This window comes from Phasianus colchicus, chromosome 1, assembly GCF_987193195.1.
Source record: "Phasianus colchicus chromosome 1, bPhaCol1.hap1.1, whole genome shotgun sequence".
Lineage (NCBI taxonomy): Eukaryota > Metazoa > Chordata > Aves > Galliformes > Phasianidae > Phasianus > Phasianus colchicus.
The window spans coordinates 65,285,700-65,304,004 of NC_143436.1; the positions used below are offsets into that span (position 1 = coordinate 65,285,700).

An 18,305-nucleotide genomic window follows, 5' to 3' on the forward strand; every position below is an offset into this window, starting at 1 on the left:
TATTTCTGGTGATAGGAAAAATTTATTTTGATGATGTTTCTTGCTACAGTGGAGTAGACAGCAAAAACAATGACACCACATGTAGTCCAACAGGTCCCTCAGTCTATCAATCGAAATTATTGCTGCCCCTTAGAAGCCAGCTGGGACATGATGTGTACATCCTTAAGCTGATCAGTTGCCAATGGTAGGGGAGGCACAGAAAAGCCTAAAGAGTGTGAGATATGGGTTGGTGGAGTATCTGGAAGGAGCTGGGTGCAGCTCAGATTTACGGGTTGTAACTATTACAGAATGATATCTGTTCAGTGATATTCTTTATAAAACAGTACATTGTACAGCACTTTGAGCTCTACTTTCTGCTTGTGTCCTGAACGGAGACTCCAATTTTGTTGCTGAAGACTTAAGGAAGTTGGCATCATCTTTTCTTGTGGGCTGTTTTGTTGTCTGTGAGAGAAGAAATGATCTGACCTGCTTGAGTTCTTAGTCTTTAGTTAAACAAGAGGAAGGTGTTAGAAAGGTGTATTCAGTAGTGATTCTCCTGTTGCAGGTAGGTTTGCTAACATTCAGGTTATGCCCCGAGGCTTGGGATTTTTTTCTTGTTTCCTCTTTAGCAAATTTGAATAAATAAGAGGGTGTGGTGAGGGCCTGAAATTCCTTAAGTGATCAAATTCCTCTTTCAGTATGATCTTTATCGTAGTCTAATTTCAATGTATTGTCTGTCTTGTTTTGGTTTGGTGTTATGAACTATAAAGTAAACTGCAGATTTGACATTTGAGCAGGAGAATCTTGCATGCAATCAAGACGTGAATGCTGTTCAGCTACTTCTAGTACTAATACTTTGAATCTATTTTGAGAAATCTGCCAATAAAAGAGAATAAATAATGTGGAGCAGTACTGTAATAAATCTGTAGGTATTTGAAGCAAAATAAAAAAAACAAATCTGATGTTGAATATTGATGCCTGAAACTTGAGATGAATTTTGGTCAGCTTTTTTTAAGTGCAAATTCACTTGGTACTGCATTTCAAGCAGGTTACACCCCTGCCCTCTCTCCTTCCCCATCACCCCCTATCAAAAAAAAAGAAACAAAAAGATGACCCAAGAACAGAAACCAAAAAAGCAAACTGCACACTGATATTTAGAATAACCAGGTGGCATTTTCTGCTCAGCAGTATTAGTAATGAGAGTGCAGTGCAAAGTCTGGAATGACTGCAGATACACCCATTGCATTTTATTCCTGGGATTCGAGCTGTGCTTCTACTGCTGTGCAAAAGTTTGCCTCCTGATTTTGAGGGAGCTCGTGTCTGTTGTCTCAATGATAAGAATCTGCATTCGAGTTGAGTTATCCTCCAGATAAAAATTAATATCAGCATGTTGGTAATTTTTCTGTACGTTTCCTTAGCTTCAGAGAAGTATTGAAAGGATGGATGCCTTTCTGCTCATTTCTCTGGAGCAGGACAGCTTCGTACAATGCTGAGAAACATTTGATGCGTTTTTAAAATCAAAAGGAATGATTCAGTTAATTAATGAAACAGCTGAGTTCATCACTGGGCTGCAAAACTAGGCCTACGTGTATGCATGGATTTAGGTATACATCAGCTGATGTGAATGCAGTGAAGGTGTGCCTCAGCTCAGTGATGCATTATTGCTGAACTGTGATATTTACTTAGAAATACTTAATGTTAGATTACTGAAATCAGTTAAATATTTTGTTTAGCAGAAAGTTTATTATAGAAGTGCAATTAAATCTGAAATTTCACTGAAATTTTATCAGATTTCGTTTGATTATAATTCTAACAAAATGTGTAGCAAAAATTACTTCACTAATGAAGCTGTATGAAGTACTTTTTTACCTTGGTGAACTTGCCTTTTATTTTTCTTCCATTTCCTCTGGTCTTTTGTTCTTACAAAATCTTCAGCCTTTTTTTATTCATTGCTCCATCCTCTTACTGACCAAGCAAGAAGCACTGGAATACGTTTCAGCCAGGGTATGCATGTGCTGTTTTGCTGACCAGTGCCCACGTGCTCACTGACCAGCTGGTAGGACAGACTTAACAAGTTGTTGGTAGACCCATCTTTTCCTCAAGCACAGCCCTTTGTATTGTCCATCTTTTTCACAGAGCAGCCAGTTTGAGGTTTAGTCACCTCTGTTGTTATTCACCAATGAAGTCAATTGCTGAGAGGAACTGTCAGTATGATAGCTGAAGCCTCAACTTTCTAAGAAAACTTAAAATACTATTCAAGGAAACCTAACTGAGCGTTAGGCTTGTAGAATGCTTCTAGAAATGCTATTATTCTGTTTCCATTTAGTAAGTGAGCAGCTCTTCACTTGATCTTAAAAATAGCCTTTTCAAGGAAGGTGTTTTTTTTTTTTAATAATAAAACTTAAGATTTTTGTTGGGTTTATTCATTGTATGGAATAGAATGAGGCAGAGTGAAACTAACCTTCTGACCGGTAAGAGGCTGAGACTTGAAAAATCCAGATTCTAACTTTGGTTGTGTGTTTGTTTTTTTTTCCCAACCTTATTTAAAATGAAAGCTTCTTCATGCTTTTAATATGTAGATTGATCTTAAAATATTAGTACTTTAAAGATCTAAATACAGTTCTTCTGTAATGCTGTCTGTAAACCTTCAGAAGTGAATAATTTTCAGAGCTGGCTAGGCAGCCACACGTGAATGGTAAGAGTGATATTCATGAAGGCAGAACAGTAAAACTGAAATATAATCAGGAAGGCATATGGTACTAATAGGTATGCTTCATGTATCCGTGTGACCAGATTAGAAAGTGCTTCAGTCCTCTCTGCTGCATAGTCTCACATGTTCCTATCCAGGAAGTGAAGAATCATTCATTAACATGGCAAGGTGTTTAAGTCATTAATTTTTTTTTAAGTATATGTAATGCTGATGTGATACAGTGGGCTATAAAGACCTGAGATTCCAAAATTCTGCTTGAGTGTTTGTGTTGTGTCTGCATTTGTCGAGGTTATTATTTGCTTTCAAATTGTAAAATAAAACTCCCATTTCTGTAATTGTTCTGTTCGGGCACTGCAGAAAATAGCTATTGACGGGAAGATAAAACAGCCTAGATATTTTAAACAGGTAGTATCTTTATTACTAGAGACACTGCTTGATATAATCGAGTGGTTAACATGAGGTCTTTTTGTGGACTAGATGAAAAAGGATGGAGTAATGAACTGTTGGAATATTATTTAAATACCCTTCACAGAATTTAAGAAAAATGTTGTTCTATTCAGTGTATGAGATAGGTGGTATTTGTGTGGATGTTCAAATCAAGCACAAGTCTGTGTGTTTTTTGTTTAAGTTTGTGACATCATAAAGTCTGGTAACTTTTGAATATGGGTTTTGGTTGGTGAGCAACTTCAGGGAATTTCCCAGTAGTAGTGGAAGGAACTGCAATTCTTTATTTATTCTCTCTCTCCACTTCCCATCTAAGCTGTGCGTTGTGTGCAGCCTGAGCATCCATTTGGCAGTGATGTGACATAATTCATTTCTGGAATTACTCATTCATTGGGTAAGCTGACTTTCTGGGTGATGCAGTAAAAATATTCCATTGTAGGCAGTATTACTCAGATCTGTGTGTCTTTCCAATAGCTTTAATATATTTACACCCTTTTTTAAATAACAAAACCAAAATGCAATTCAATTAGAGAACAGTGGTGGGGAAATGAGCAATATACAAAGCTGACGTGGAAGAGAGCAGTATGGGAATAAGTCTAAGCACAGTTGAGGTGTGGCAATGGTAAGAGGAATTTGTTACAGGGTGAAAAGTGAGGATGGGATTTAGAAGGGAGCAGATGCATCATGGAGGGATTTCCTGCAAGGGGAGAAAAGTGAGATGCGCTTTTTGTTATGTTTGGAGATGAATTACATGTAATAACTTGAGGAAAATGTGAGATCTAAGCCTGCAGGAAGTGAGAAATCGGTGTCTGCCATAAAGGAGGCAAATAATTGTGAGGAATTCTTGAAATAGATGGGAATGTAAACTCTGCTAACTCGTGCAGCAGTGGAGAACAGAGGAGAGCAAGGAACTTATTTGTGTGAACAGCAAGGTTTCCATTTTCTGTTTTTTTTTTTTTAAGTGGCAGTTCTAGAAAATTCTGAAAGTTGCAGTTTTTTTAATATGACTTGTTCATTGTCATCACTTTGTATGCTGGTGTCCAAAGTTGTTCATGCTTAGAAAATGGATGTGTTTAGATATCTTTGTCTTAGAAAATGAAGTATGAACATTCCATATTATGCCTGCTATCTATCATTTGTTTTGCGGTGCATTAAAGCAGAGTTTGCCTTTCTCAGGTTGTGATTTTGCAAAACTAAAAAATAAATCATCGAGGAAAGAAATGTGCAGCCTCTCAGTCAAGATGTGGTGTTGCTTCCCCTCCCCCCCGCATTTTCTTCACTGCGCAGTTCTCTGTATACTAGAATGTAAGGTCTTAAATATCTTCTCCGAAACTTCTGCAGTTAATTGCTTATAATGGATGCTTTCATTAGCAGGGTGTTACCTAGGGCATATGCAGAGTTCTGTGATAGTGATAAAAAAGCAAAAGATTTGATACCATCATGAAAGTTCTGTAGTTGTGGGTGCACCATGTATAGTTGTGCTATTAAGTGTACTTTAATAAGAGTGCGGCATAAAGAGTCTCTACTTAATAATGTTGTTCCTTGCATCACCTTGTGCAAATTACCAGTTCTTCAGTAAAATTGCAATGAAGTCCCTATTTTGATTATTACAGTTTATTTTGTTGTATTTGTAACTCAGGCTCCACATATGAAAGATCTTAAAGCCCAAAGAAAACAATTTAATTACCAGCAGTAAGCAGAGAATTCTAAGTGAGTTTTATTCGTTTCAAACAGAACTACTTTTGTCACATCACGGGTAGATTTCCTGAGGCTGACTTGAATGCCAAACTGTAGCTTAGATGAATTATACAAGTGGTACTTAATTAGCGTCCAACAGAACGAAATCACACCTTCAGATCTTTCTGTTATGAACTGAATCTGTTAGTGGAGTTCTGCTTCTCTAGTTTCTCTGCTTTCGATGCCTGATTACTACTTGAGAGTTAGCAACTCTGCAGTGAAGTATGAAGTTGGTGCTTCACAGACACTGCTGTGTCTGTGTCTTTCTCTAAGTCAAACCTAACCTGTCATAGGAGGGGTAACTGAAATAGGAAGGGGAGTTTTGGTCTCCTCTTTCTTTCTCTGTTCATTTTGATGTGTGCTTGTTTTTCGAGTTTTGTGTTTGGGGTGGGAGTAGCCATCCTGAGGCTGGGAGAATGAGGCTGTTATGGTGACAACTGGTGGCATTTCTTTGACATTGTACCTGAAGGCTTTTAACTTCCAGTACTGATTAGATGTAGTATTAAATATTGTTCTCAGAAGTGGAAAGCACACTTTAAAAAAAGCTCATTTAACTACTGAATGTGTTTCAGTGAAGATTTAAATTCCTAACTCTCCAAGGAGATGATCAAGTTGGAAATAAATGGTTTCCCGGAAGTGAAAGTGTTACTACGTTATCTTTAACGTAGAGCCACTTACAATTTCTAGACATATGTAGTGCTTCTGAATATGTGCTTGTTGCTGTCATCTCACAAAGCGTGCGTGTTTAATCTGTTGTACTTTGTGCTGCTCTTCTGACGTTTTGCATTCCAGGTTTCCTCACTGTATTCGCTATTTGTTGATCTGCATGCTACAGCTCAGGTGATGACCTGAATTTGTTCTGTAAATGCATAAGCCCAAGTACTCTGTGGCTGACAATCTAAATAATCAAAGTAGGTGATCCAGGAGAATGGAAGCAGCTCAGGAGAGGTGGTGATTCATAACACACTTTCTCAGCTGTGTTTTGTTTCCTGTACATGTTTGCTATTTTAAATTCTTTGATTTCTGTCTTGAAGTGCTTTTCTATCTTCTCCCAGTCTAATACTGTTAAAATGAAGTGCTTGCAATACTGTTCCCTTTTCTTGGTATTTACACCTAATCTAGAAACAGCTTTACTCTAAAATTAGCATCTGCTTCAAGAAGAATTTCAAAACATGTTTTTAAATACTACCAGTTGTCACACTGTAGAAAATTCTCTCCCTGACTGATGTGTTTTCTCCTAGGTTGATTTCTCAGCAATATACCCATTCAGATATTCAATAAATAGTTTTGCAGGCTTTTAGGATTGATGTATAGAATCAGAGAATATCCTAAGTTGGATGGGATTCACAAGGATCACTGAATCCAAGTCCCGTCTCCACACAGCACCACCCAAAATCCAAACCCTGTATCTGAGAGTGCTGGCCAAATGCCACTTGAACTCCATCAGCCTGGGGCCGTGCCCACTGCCCTGTGCAACCCCTTCCATGTCCCTCACCCCCAGCTGCCCTCCCCTGACACAGCTCCACGCCGTTCCCTCGGGCCCTGTCGCTGTCACACAGAGCAGAGCTCAGCGCTGCCCCTCCGCTCCCTGTGAGGAGCTGCAGCCGCCATCAGGCCTCCCCTCAGCTCCTCTGCTCTGCGCTGAGGAAACGAAGGGGCCTCAGCTGCTACTCACACACACGTCTTGCCCTCTGAACCCTTCTCCATCCTTGTAACCCTCCTTTGGGTGCTCTCTCATAGTTTTATGTCCTTCTTATATTGTGGCATACAAAATTGCACACAGTGCTCAAGGTGAGGCCAGAGCAGCACAGAACATTTCTTAGGTCTTTTCCTTATGAGAAATTTGCATCAGAATAACTTAATTTGTGTGAAGTATAGGTTTAATTGGAGAAAAGTTAAAGCATCCAAATGACTAAGGAGACAAGTGCTTGTAAGGGAGTTAGTGTTTTCTTAACTCATGCAGTTTGGGTTATCACGGTCTTTCTCCTTCCTTCCATTCCCCTCTGCTTATTCAGAAGTTGCCTTGCTGTTGCTTCTCACTTAAAGTTAGAAACACACCAAAGATGCTTTTGGAAAATGTTATATCACCAAGTCCTACACTTTTCTTTTACTATCTTTAGTGTTTTTAGAATACATCTCTTACTTGCTAGGTTAATTCCCCTCAACTTTCATAAAATAATTTTGCTGACATCCACTGTTTTTTTTTGGTGTTGATTAGGTTTTTTTTCCTTGCCTCTGAACAGCTGTGGAGTTGTGCTGTCCGGTTATCAGTGGGCTTTATGGATAGGAGTTGCTAAAGCAGGTGTGAACAGACGATACTGACTCAAAGCACAGTGATGGACTTACACTTCACTTAGTTCTGGCTTGTTTTTTCATCCATGTATTCTCGTTTGTTGTTGCTATGTGGACTATCCTCTTTTTAGCCATTTAGCGTTCTGCAGTCTGTTTTTGTTTTGATTGTGATTTATGTGCATGCACTAAAATTTTCTTACTGGTAGTGTGTTTTCTTAAATTCGTAAACTGATGATTATCAGTTAAGAAATTATTTTGGATGTCTTCTATTCAAAAACAGTTAACAACAACAACAAAAAACTTGTTAGAAATGCAGGTAGTTCTGTTTCCTGTCTGCTTTGAAGATTGTCTATGGGTTACTTGCTGGATAAATGAAAGAGCAAACAAACAAAATACACTTGCAGGAGCTCCAAAGCTTTATGGCATTTCTGTGCTGCAGTCAAACTGTGTCCATTAAAGTATGGGGAGCTGAATTGCTTATGGAACACAAGCATTCGGTTTGGAGAATTAAATTGATAATTCTAGAAACTTAGTAGTAGAAGCATATGCGTTGCTTGTGTAAATCATCAAACTCACCAGACAGGAAAGAGAACAAAAAAGATCAAGTGAGTGTTCAAGTTCCGCTGGCTCATGGTGGTCTCTTGTTTTGTGAGCTGTTTTAATCTCACTTTTAACTTGGCGTAATCATTTGGAGATCGTAACGCAATGAAATCTAAATCTGCTTGGACACTTGTGTATAGCTGTGCTTAGCACTGTGTTTTACTGAATACTGGTAATCCTGATTTTTGTTGTTCTGATAGAATAAGCACTGTGAAGAGGTTGGTAGTGAAGTTTACTTAATATTCCTTGAAAGTCAGCAAAGGCAGGATCTTAATGCAAAGCCATATGAATTTATTCTTACCTGCTTTTGACTTAAGGGCCAATTTAGTAATTTGGGGTGTTAAGGTGAGCAGTACTAAGGTCAGTTGTACCTCTAACGTTGTCTCCTGCTTCAGTTTTTTGCAGCTTTGATCTACGCATCCTATTGTTGAAAATAGAACATGAAATAAGAGTTAAACGTGATGCTAGTTGGAGAATGTATCATTGCTCCTGTGTTTAGAAATTATAGACGTGTTACGGAAAAATCCTAAGACAGATGCTTGAGTTTTCTGTCAAGGGTAGGAGCTCAGGATTGATCACTTGCTCATTTTTCAAGCTTCGTGAGGATTTGTCTTCACTAAAATATTGGTTACATAGGAAGTCTATAGGAGATAGTGTAAATAACTTCTGAATTTGTTGGCTTTAAAAAAGCAGGAAAGCTGCTATGTGGTCTGTTTTGTGCCTCAGACTTTTGCTTGTTTTGGAAAGCTCGTGAATCTTTTCTCTCTTGACTTTTCCTAGCAGTGTGAAGGCGATGTAGAGCTCTGATGTGTCGCTAAGCACCTCAATTTTTTTTTCCTTTCAGTTTTTGTTCTGTTTTGATTTGGCATTTGTAATTGAATGATCCGGATTGATGCTGTTTGTTTTGTTTTGGGATTAGTACCTAATTGTGATTTGGTCTTTCACATTGTAAAAGCTTTTCTTTTGGAATTCCAGGTTTTAACCCTTGAAGCTGTTGTAAGAAACATCTACTATTTGGTTTCCATTATTCTGAGTGGTTTTTTTGTTTGTTTGTTTTTATATTTCTCCTCTTTCCAGTTCAGTCGTCCTTAAGCTTCCTTCATATGGATCGAAACAAAGTAGCTGAAGCTTCATGTTGAAATGAAAGGTATTTCACAGGCTAGTGAAGCTAAATAAAATTAGCAGGGTGTTTTTATCCTTAAAATATTCACCTACTTCCAGTGAGATTTGTAGTGTTTGGATTCTTGAATGTTAATTATGCTTTTATCTAGTCAGAGGCAATCTTCTTGTAGGTTTGATGCTTTACAACTTGATCAGCACTATGTATTTTAGAAGATTAGTCACATTTAGTGTGGCTTGATGGCTGCTCCGTAGTGTTGGTTTTAGCAATGCTGCAGTGTATGTTCCCTGAAATCTGTGGTGGTTTTAAAATTATTGTGTTGCAAGATGAGGTTATTTATGATAGGAACCATCAAAGTCATTTCCCTCGATGGTAGCTGCGATCATCTGGGTCCTTTTTGCTTACGTACTGAACATCTGGGGACTGGATGCTGAGCATTCTCAGTGGAGGTACTGTAACTCTGCAGTGAGCTCCTGTTGATCAGACAGAACTGCTTGTTGACCCTCAAGGGCCTGGTGTAAGGCCCATCTGTTAGGTCTGAATTTTGCCTGAGGGAAGGTTACTTCAGTTAAGGTCTGTGGGGAATATGTGTAGCAGACATTAAAAATATAGTTGTAAATTGATTGGGCTTTTGTGCATGTGCTTGGTACCCGGTGGCTAATGGGGTCTCATGGAAAGTGAAAATACAGTTATGCTGTTCTTGCTGCTTCTGTTTTTTTGTTGATACTATTTCTAAACCCCACTGTCTGTTGTTCTGAAAGATTAACCAAAAAAAAAAGGGGGGGGGGGAGAAATTGGGGCGTTTCATTCATTAAATTCAATAGAAGGGATTACTTGCAGTTGTGAGGAAATCAATCAACTCAGAGAGCTAAGTGTGTGTCAGGAATGATGTGCAATACACCATTTTTTGTAATGCATTAAATCACAGGCTCATTATATTTTCATTCACATTTAACTGTGCACAGCAGTTAGTGCCCAAATGTGCATGTGGTAAGTTATGTGGTTTGAAATATGTGCATTTTAAATTGGGATGAATTTGGAGATTTTTTTTTTTCCCTCAAAAGGAAATACTTGTACTTATGCAATTCCAACAATAGCTTAATTTTGTTCAGATCCTTTAAGGAAAATAATAATCCAAGACTGAATATGCTAGAAGAGACCTTGTGTGTTTTTAACAATTGCTGCTCTATTTATTATTGCTAATGTTTCAGCCTCAGGATTGTTTCTAAACATGCTTTGGACTGAATTAATCAGTTAGATGCATTTGATTCACATTCAGCATAGATTGTGCAGGTATGAACGTTTAAACATGAAAGTGATGCTTAAATAAATGTCTTAATACATCCTCATTATCAATGTGATTATATTTAGCTAAAATGTAAAAATAAGACCTCCAACAGTGCCTTTGAGGTAACAATTCCTTTAGCTTACGTTAATTGTGTTGCTTAATGAATGCACTTTAAATGTCAGTTTCATTTCAAAGTTGCTGACCATAATAAAAGAAAAGGTTCAGCTCTTCTGAGAAGATGCAATACTTTCCGTTCTACCTTGCTACATCTGGAAGGCATTGTTTGCCAGCATTTGCAGACTTGGTAAAATTAGGTGTTGGTGTAGAGAGGCGATTTGGAACAGTATTCAGTTCTTGCCCCTAGGGCTGTGATTTTAACTTAAGGTTCATTCTGGTGCTTGGATTAGGATGAAAGTAGGGAAAAACAGTCTGGAAGACTACGTTGTGCTCGCTGTAACAGTTTTAAATTTTAGTAATTAGTCAGTCTTTTGAACGATGCTTCTTAAAAACAGCTATTGTGTATGCAGGCTCTCTCCAGCAGTGACTGTTTTTGATGCTCTATTGTTTGGGATGACCCCTGAGTTGAACTCTCTGAAACTCAAATGTCTAATGTTCTTCATCAGGCTATGGTCTATAGATCTATTACAATAGAGCTGAAGCCTGCTTACAGCTCGGGAGCAAACCCAGACCTGTCTGTCACTAGCAATAGGGGAATGCCACAAGCGCTTAAGTTGAACTAGTGTCATTCTGCTTTGATAGTGGCAGTCAGGATTTAAACAGATCTCGCGGCTGGGGAAAAAGGACTTAGAGGGGAGGAAAAAAAGAACAGGGAAAAAATTGTTTTCAATTTCTTAGCTACAGTTTGTTTCAATATCTTTTCTTTACCTTTAGTTTACCAGAATGTCTTTCTTTACTTTGCGTTGTTCTCTGATGCGTGTTATTACGCTCTCACTTACACGCTCTGTGGATATTAAAGGAAAAAGCAAAAAGAAAGTGGAGCAGAAGGAGATGTACTTACCACTACTACCTTCCCTTTTGTTATGGAACTTTTTCTGCTCAGCATGATCCAAGGTCAGATTGGATTGGAAAGCCCTATTCAGAGATTGAAAGATACACAGACGCTGCTGTAGTAGTCCAGCCCTGTTTGGGCTGGGTTGATGTGCTTCAGGTCAGGACTGTAGTGGGCTAGGCAAAAAGATGGGATGTGTGCAGACACACGTTGCTCCCGTGCCCTTTTTGAGATCCCAGTAAACAGCAGGTAAATCAGCAGACTGAGGAAAAAGTGTTACAATTAAATCTTCATAGACTTAAGCAGCAGTCACAGTTCTGTTTACGAAACTCATCATCATTTTTCTCCTTGATCTTGAAGTAGCAATTGAAAGTCAAGTGGTCTTCCAAGTCAGTGTTTCCTCTGATATGATCTATCTACAAACTTTATTTGAAAAGCTTCTTGATATTTTCTCTGGCCTAATAGAAAAATGTGCATGTGCTTCTGCTGTATAAAAGATGCCAGAGAGGAAGGATGTTGCTGGTCTTTCATTGATTCTTTTCATAGTCTTTCCTGACTGACCCAGAACTCACTAAGTGAGATGGAGTAAAAGTTTAAAAAAAAAAAAAAAAAACCAACAAAACAACAAAAAAAAACCCCACTCAATTATTGGAGTACTGCTAGGCAGCTGATAACTTAAAATTGATTGCTTTTCGAGGTACAAAATAAAAAGACTATTTGAGGGTTTTTTTATTTGGCTATTTTTAGAAAAGGAATATCAGAGCAGTGTTTCTTGTTTTTTAGGGGAGCTTGTTGAGAGAACAACCAGAAAATGATCCCTTATTGTGTGACCCTGATGATTTTGTTTTGCAAGCAGTTAAGCTGTTTAGGCCCTGTTACAGCACTATTCATCTATACTTTTAATGTCTTAGTTACGCAAGCTAGAAGAACAGAAGGACTTCTGTTAAATGAAGTGCTGACCTACTATCACCAAGCTGGGTTTCAGTTCCTTTTTCCTTTTTACTTTGTCTTGAATACATTGAAGAACTGTGGTCCAATGTAACACTTGAAGATAAACTTCCAAGAAATTCTATATGCTACTTGTTTTGAAATGCTATGGACAACCCTCTTTTATCCCAGTTCTTCTAATACTTAATTTTGATAGCAGCCGTTGAATAATCTAGATTGGAAGAGACCTTCAAAATCATCAAGTCCAATGGTCAACCTGATTTAGCAAGTCCCACCACTAAAATGTGTCCCTTAGTGTCATGTCCACACCTGTCTTAAATACCTCCAGGGATGCAATTCTAATCTGTTAGTCTTTACAAGCACTTAGGCTATTAGAGTTAAAGCAAACATTTAATATTACAATCAGATTAGCTTTCTAAGTGTTGCTGGTTTCTTGTGTCATTAAAACACCTATTTATTATAGAATCTTTTGCTGGATCAGTATCACTAGTTCCAGCTCCTGCATGTTTTTCTTCAGAAGTAAGGATAGTTTTCTACAAGTAGAATAGCATTTTGAAAATTAAAAAACAAAAAACAAACAAACAAAAAAAACAACCAAAAAAAAAAAAAAAAACCCTTGAATTTGCATTTCCTGATCTGTAAAAATTAAGAGACCTGTGGTTTTGTATTGTAAAGTCAATGTTTGTTCCATTACACTTAGAACATCAATAGCTGTCTTACGCTATAGGTTGCTCAATGAATTTTTGTATAACATCTTAGAGAAATTCTTCAGATTGCATGCTTGTGAAGTGGTGAAACCAAACACGTCTGCAGATGTGCATACTTTGTCCTTCAGAGAATTTGTACTGGGTTGTGTTTCTTGTTATTCTTCACCATTCAGACCAGGCTTTAAAAGCAGTGAATCTTTGAGAGAACCATGCTGAATAATCGTTGTTGGTCTGTCCTTCTGGTTATCAGATCTATACCCCTTCTTACAAGTCAAGTGTTTGCCAATGCGTTTGTGTGGGGTTTTTGAGAATGGTCCTAATGCTTGCAGTGGATATAGAAACATAGACTCGACTGTACAAATCTTGGAAGCTTTAGCTCCTGTTTAAAATGTGGATAAAACTCCATGCTTTACTACCTGTCAACCACGATAAAGTTATGGTGATTTATCTGCTTGAAATGATCTGAAGCAGATATTGTATTAATAGGTCACTTGTGCTTTGCTGTCCTTGATTAAGCAACTCCCTGTTGGAACCATGGGTCAGTGTCACAGTACTATATTCAGAATTGGTCAGGCTGTGTGCCATCTCATACACATTCAAAACTATCTCTGAACACTGACTTAGAGAAAATTTTTAGGATAACGCTGGAACTTGGATGTATTGGAGGAACTGTTTGTTATCAAGTAACCTTATTTTTCTTCACAGAGACATAGGGATTGGAAGGGACCTCTGGAGATCTTCCAGTACAGCACTTCTGCTAAAGTGACTTCCCTACCATAGGTTGCACAGGAAAGTGTCCAAATAGGTTTTGAATGTATCCAAAGGAGACTCCACAACTGCTCTGGGCAGCCTGTTACAGTGCTCTGTTACCCTCACAATAAAGAAATTTTTCCTCATGTTCTGATTGAACTGTCTGTGTTCCAGTTTGTGCCCATTCCCCTTTGTTCTGTTGCTAGGCACCGTCAAAAAGAGCCTGGCCCCATTCATTTCATTCCTGCCCATCTCCAGGCTGAACAGCCCCAGGTCTCTCAGCCTTTCCTTCTAAGGACGTGCTCCAGGCCCCTCATCATCTCTGTGGTCCTCCACTGGATTCTCTCTAGAAGTTCACTGTCTTTCTTGAACTGAAGAGCCCAGAACTGTATTCCAGATGTGGCCTCACCTCGGCAGACTAGGGAGGAGGATCACCTCCCTCGACCTGCTGACCATGCTCTTTTTAGTGCACCCCAGGATACCATTGGTGGTCTTAACCACAAGGCCAGACTGCTGGCGGTCAGTAGTTTTTGCTTTCATAACCTGATTTTACAGATTTCACTTTCAGGAATAACTCTTGGCATAGGTACCAGATAAGGAAGGTGGAAATGTCAGTCTCCTGGTACATCTGTTACGGACCTGGCACTGGGGGAAAAATATGATTGCTGCTACGTACTTTATACTTTAAAGTTTGGTATCTTCCTAGAGAGGTGCTAACAGCTGTTACTAGTATTTTGTAGTTAGAGACTCTTAGTATTGTTGGGCCTGTAGCTTCAAGTCAGCTCCAGTTGCATTTTTGGAAGGTTCTGTTGATTTTAAGTTAGACTTATGAGAAAAGACAGAAACATGGAACAGGTTCAAAACCGTATCTTTAGGCTTCTGTTGGTCACTGTTGCTTTATCACTGTGAGCTTGTGTTATGAAAGGAACCAAGGCTACTACGTGTACAGAAGAAAGAAGATGAGGTGAGATGTGGGGCATGGAAAGCTGTACATGTTGAGGATATAGAAAAGGGAACAAAATAAATAATGGGCATGTAGAAAAATGTCCTGTAGCAGAAAGAAGCTAGTGTGGCTTTCATGGGGAGAAGGCATGCCTTGTAAGCAGTTAGGTCTTTTTTTTTTAATTGAAAAATAGAAGATGGAATTTATATAATACTTAGCAAATTCATGTTTAATAGACTTCTGTAAAAGCAAAAACCTGTTGACAAAGTCTCAAGAACTTTGCATTTTTTTTTTTTCCTAAGGGAATTGCTCAGGATATGTTCTAACTGGAAAGCTTTGTAAAGGGAGTCTGTTGTTATAACTAAAGCATGAAATTTGATATTGACAAACGTGATGAAATGCCTATGGTTGAGGAGGGGAAAAACGAGCAAGGGAAACTAGAATTTTGAAATCAGGAAAAAGATGCTAGCTAGCAGTGGTAAAAGGAAAAAAGAAGTATGATGAAATGAGTTTCCTAGGCCAGATTGGATGGGGCCCTGGGCAGCCTTGTCTAGTATTAAATGTAGAGGTTGGTGGCCCTGCATGTGGCGGGATGGTTGGAAATTCATGATGCTTGAGGTCCCTTCCAACCCTGGCCATTCTGTGAAATTATTTTAAAGCAAAAGAGCAGATGTACTGGTAATATCCTCTAATTTTGAATAATGGTGCAGTTTTTGTGTCATTCATGTTAAAATGTTAAAATATTTTATAGAATGGTAGTGAGTATGGCATCAGAAATATGGAACAACATTTCTTTTGAAGTAATGCCACTTGATTTTTATTTTTTCCTTGCATGTTATTCAGAAGACTGAGTAAAGACTTATGTAAAGACACTAAATATCAGTGCCACATACTAGACTGTACTAGAAAAGATGTATCTATTAGGTCAACAGAAGTAGTCCTTTCTCTTTACCTGCATCTGGGTTGCTCTGTCCATTTGAACAGATGCCTCCAGGATAGTGACATACTGGAGTGCCCCCAAGCTGGCTAGAAAGCTGAAGTAAATGCTGTGCATGGAGAGGCTGAGAGGTTGGGTTTCTTCAGTTGTAGAATAAGAATGGGAGGGTTATTGCTGTTTTATTACTGATAAGGAATGTATAGCAAAGGAGGAGCTGTGTTGTCAACTGTAAAGTGAAGAAGATAACGACAGACTGAAGTTGCAACACTAGAAATTCTGATGAGATGTTAGGAAATGTTTCCCTCTTTCCACAATGAGGTTAATCAGATGTTTGGAAAAACAGTTCAGAAAGGCAAGAGAAACTTCAGGCTTTGAAAATACCCAATAAAAAGTTAACTGTAGAAGCCCATGAGCAATCTGATCTTGCTTGTATTTGAGCAGGAAATTTGACTGACTAGCTCTCAGAGATCCTTTCAGAGATGAACTGTCCTCTAATCTGTGGCTTTATGGAAGACAAACATAAAGGGTTCTAAAAGGCAATGAGCCTGTTTACTAGGTTTAAAAAAAAAAGCATGTTTGTAGCTATTTAATTTTTATCCAGGAGCAACATCCATCTACCTCTGTAATTCTTTATAATTCTTAGATTAATATGGAAAGAGCACTTCAGGTTGTTTTTTTTTTTCTGGTCCAGTTTCATTCTTGGCTCTGTATCTGTCATGATACATAACAGACCATCTGATAAAAATGACCCTGCTGTCCATATGTTCCTGCAGTTGTTGCTAACTTCTTTGCAAAAGCTACTTCCTCAGCCTTCCCCACACCTCCTCAAAAAAACAAAACAAAACAAAAAACTGTCAAACCAGTAACCCAAAACAAGGTCAAATCATTAATTTGCTCTGTGCATGTAATAGACATGCAGACTGCCAGAGCAAATAATTAAGTGTGGGAGTCTTCAGCATCCTGTAAAGCTTCAGGGTCAGTTGTGGATATAGGTGTAGATACTCTGGTCTGACCACGCATGCTTTTCTCTCATCCCTTGAGTAAAAATAAGGAATGAGTGATGTGGCTTAGAAGTAGCTGCAACCACACAAGATTTTCTGGCAAGATACTGAGTGGGGTAGAACTTTCCGGCCCTGTCTTTTGTTGCTGCTGTCCATAAGTTATACAGTAGAGTGATAGTGGCTATTTCCTGACTAAATTCTTTGTTTAAGGTGATGAACCATAATAACTTTGTGTAAGATATTCTTTTTGACCTAAATGTATCTGATGCAGTGCCATAACGTTAATGGAACAAATAAAATTTGTAACAAACACGAACTTTCTTCTTACAGCATAAGCAGCACTATTATGGATGTAGACAGCACAATTTCCAGTGGACGTTCAACTCCGGTGATGATGAATGGACAAGGAGTTCCTGCCTCCTCTGCAAAAAGCATTGCTTATAACTGTTGTTGGGATCACTGCCACGCTTGCTTCAGCTCCAGCCCGGATTTGGCAGATCATATTCGCTCCATACACGTGGATGGTCAGCGAGGAGGGGTTTGTGTTATTTCTTTTCTTCCTTAGTTACTGATATTGCACTTCTTAATGACAGTAGTAATTTTATGTTAAAAAATATCCATTCTGTAGCTAGTGACAACTGAGGTTAGGCCCTCAGCAATGTGGTATTGGGTATTCAGCTGTTGTGTTTTACGCAGTTCACTCTATTTTTCCATTCTGTGGTTTTGTTTGAATAGCTAGCTTTAAGAAAATATGTTCTTAATAAAATAATTGAATCTATTGAATTTTTAATAGATTTAGTAATTTCTCAGCATCCTGAAATGCTGGTTTACATAGAAATACTTGGAATTAATTTTCTTGTAACTTCTAGTGTATGTGTTGCTGCATGTTAACTCAGGCTAAGTCACATCTTGATTATTTTTACCAATGGGAGTCTTGTTAGTAATAAAATATGTATGGATAAATATAAGATAGAAGTAAGACTGGTTGTTTTGGGAGTACAGTTCTTAGCAAAACAGTTCTGTTTGTACTGATGGCAGGCCTTACACCTTCAATGTAACTGCATCTAGTATTTTTTTTTTTTAAAATTGAAGTACATATTTCAGTTTAATACCTGGTTTAAGGGTGCGGTTTTGGTAGGTCTCACAATTTTAAGGTTTTAAATAAGTTCCAAGTGGTGTAATGTTAATTCTGTACTTCTTTAATTCTGTCATAGTGGTGGCTGTGACTCATTGGCTGCATTTAGCTAGTGTTATTTTGTTATGACTGAACTTTCAGCTTGATATTTAGTGACTTTTTTTCAGTCCAAACTCCAGGCAGAATCATCTGACCAATGTGCCAGCTTCTTAGTCACCCATGAGATAGACTTCTGTAATTCTATTTGTAGGTTTATAAAAGTGTTACGTGTATCTTGGGTGAAACAACTAAGTGGATGAGATGTATCAGTATCCTGTGGAATTTCATGCAAATGCATCTTTGGTGACCCTTGTCCCACCCGTGACCCGTTTTCATTTCTCAAGAAGAGATTGAGAAATCTGAAAAATGTTCCATGCTGCAGTGTGTTTATGTTCAGTGTGGTGTGATTTGTAGATATTTTTACTTAGAAAATGCCACTGCATTCATCTTTTTGAAAGAGACACCTGTAGGTAACGCTGTGTGCCTGATTGTTGTGTTCAGTTCTTTTATTCCCCCCGGTGGAGTTGATTTATTTGTTGGAAAGTTTCTCCACTGGATGCTCTGGCAGGGGAATGATGCTGGCTGTTTTCTTCCAAGGATTGTTTCGCCATCTGCTGGTGAGGCGGTTAAGTAGTGGCATGTTCTTGGGGGTTTTCATTGGATTTC

At 38.4% G+C, this 18,305-nt stretch overlaps 1 protein-coding gene across 2 annotated transcripts in view; it reads left to right on the forward strand.

Moving 5' to 3' along the window:
• Positions 1-18,305, forward strand: part of AEBP2 (AE binding protein 2) — a 49,981-nt gene that overhangs the window by 2,531 nt on the left and 29,145 nt on the right. For both annotated transcript variants that reach the window (XM_031597805.2, XM_031597806.2), the window contains exon 2: positions 16,796-17,003. In XM_031597805.2, coding sequence (XP_031453665.2) covers positions 16,796-17,003 — 208 coding nt within the window. The remainder of the gene's footprint in view (positions 1-16,795; positions 17,004-18,305) is intronic.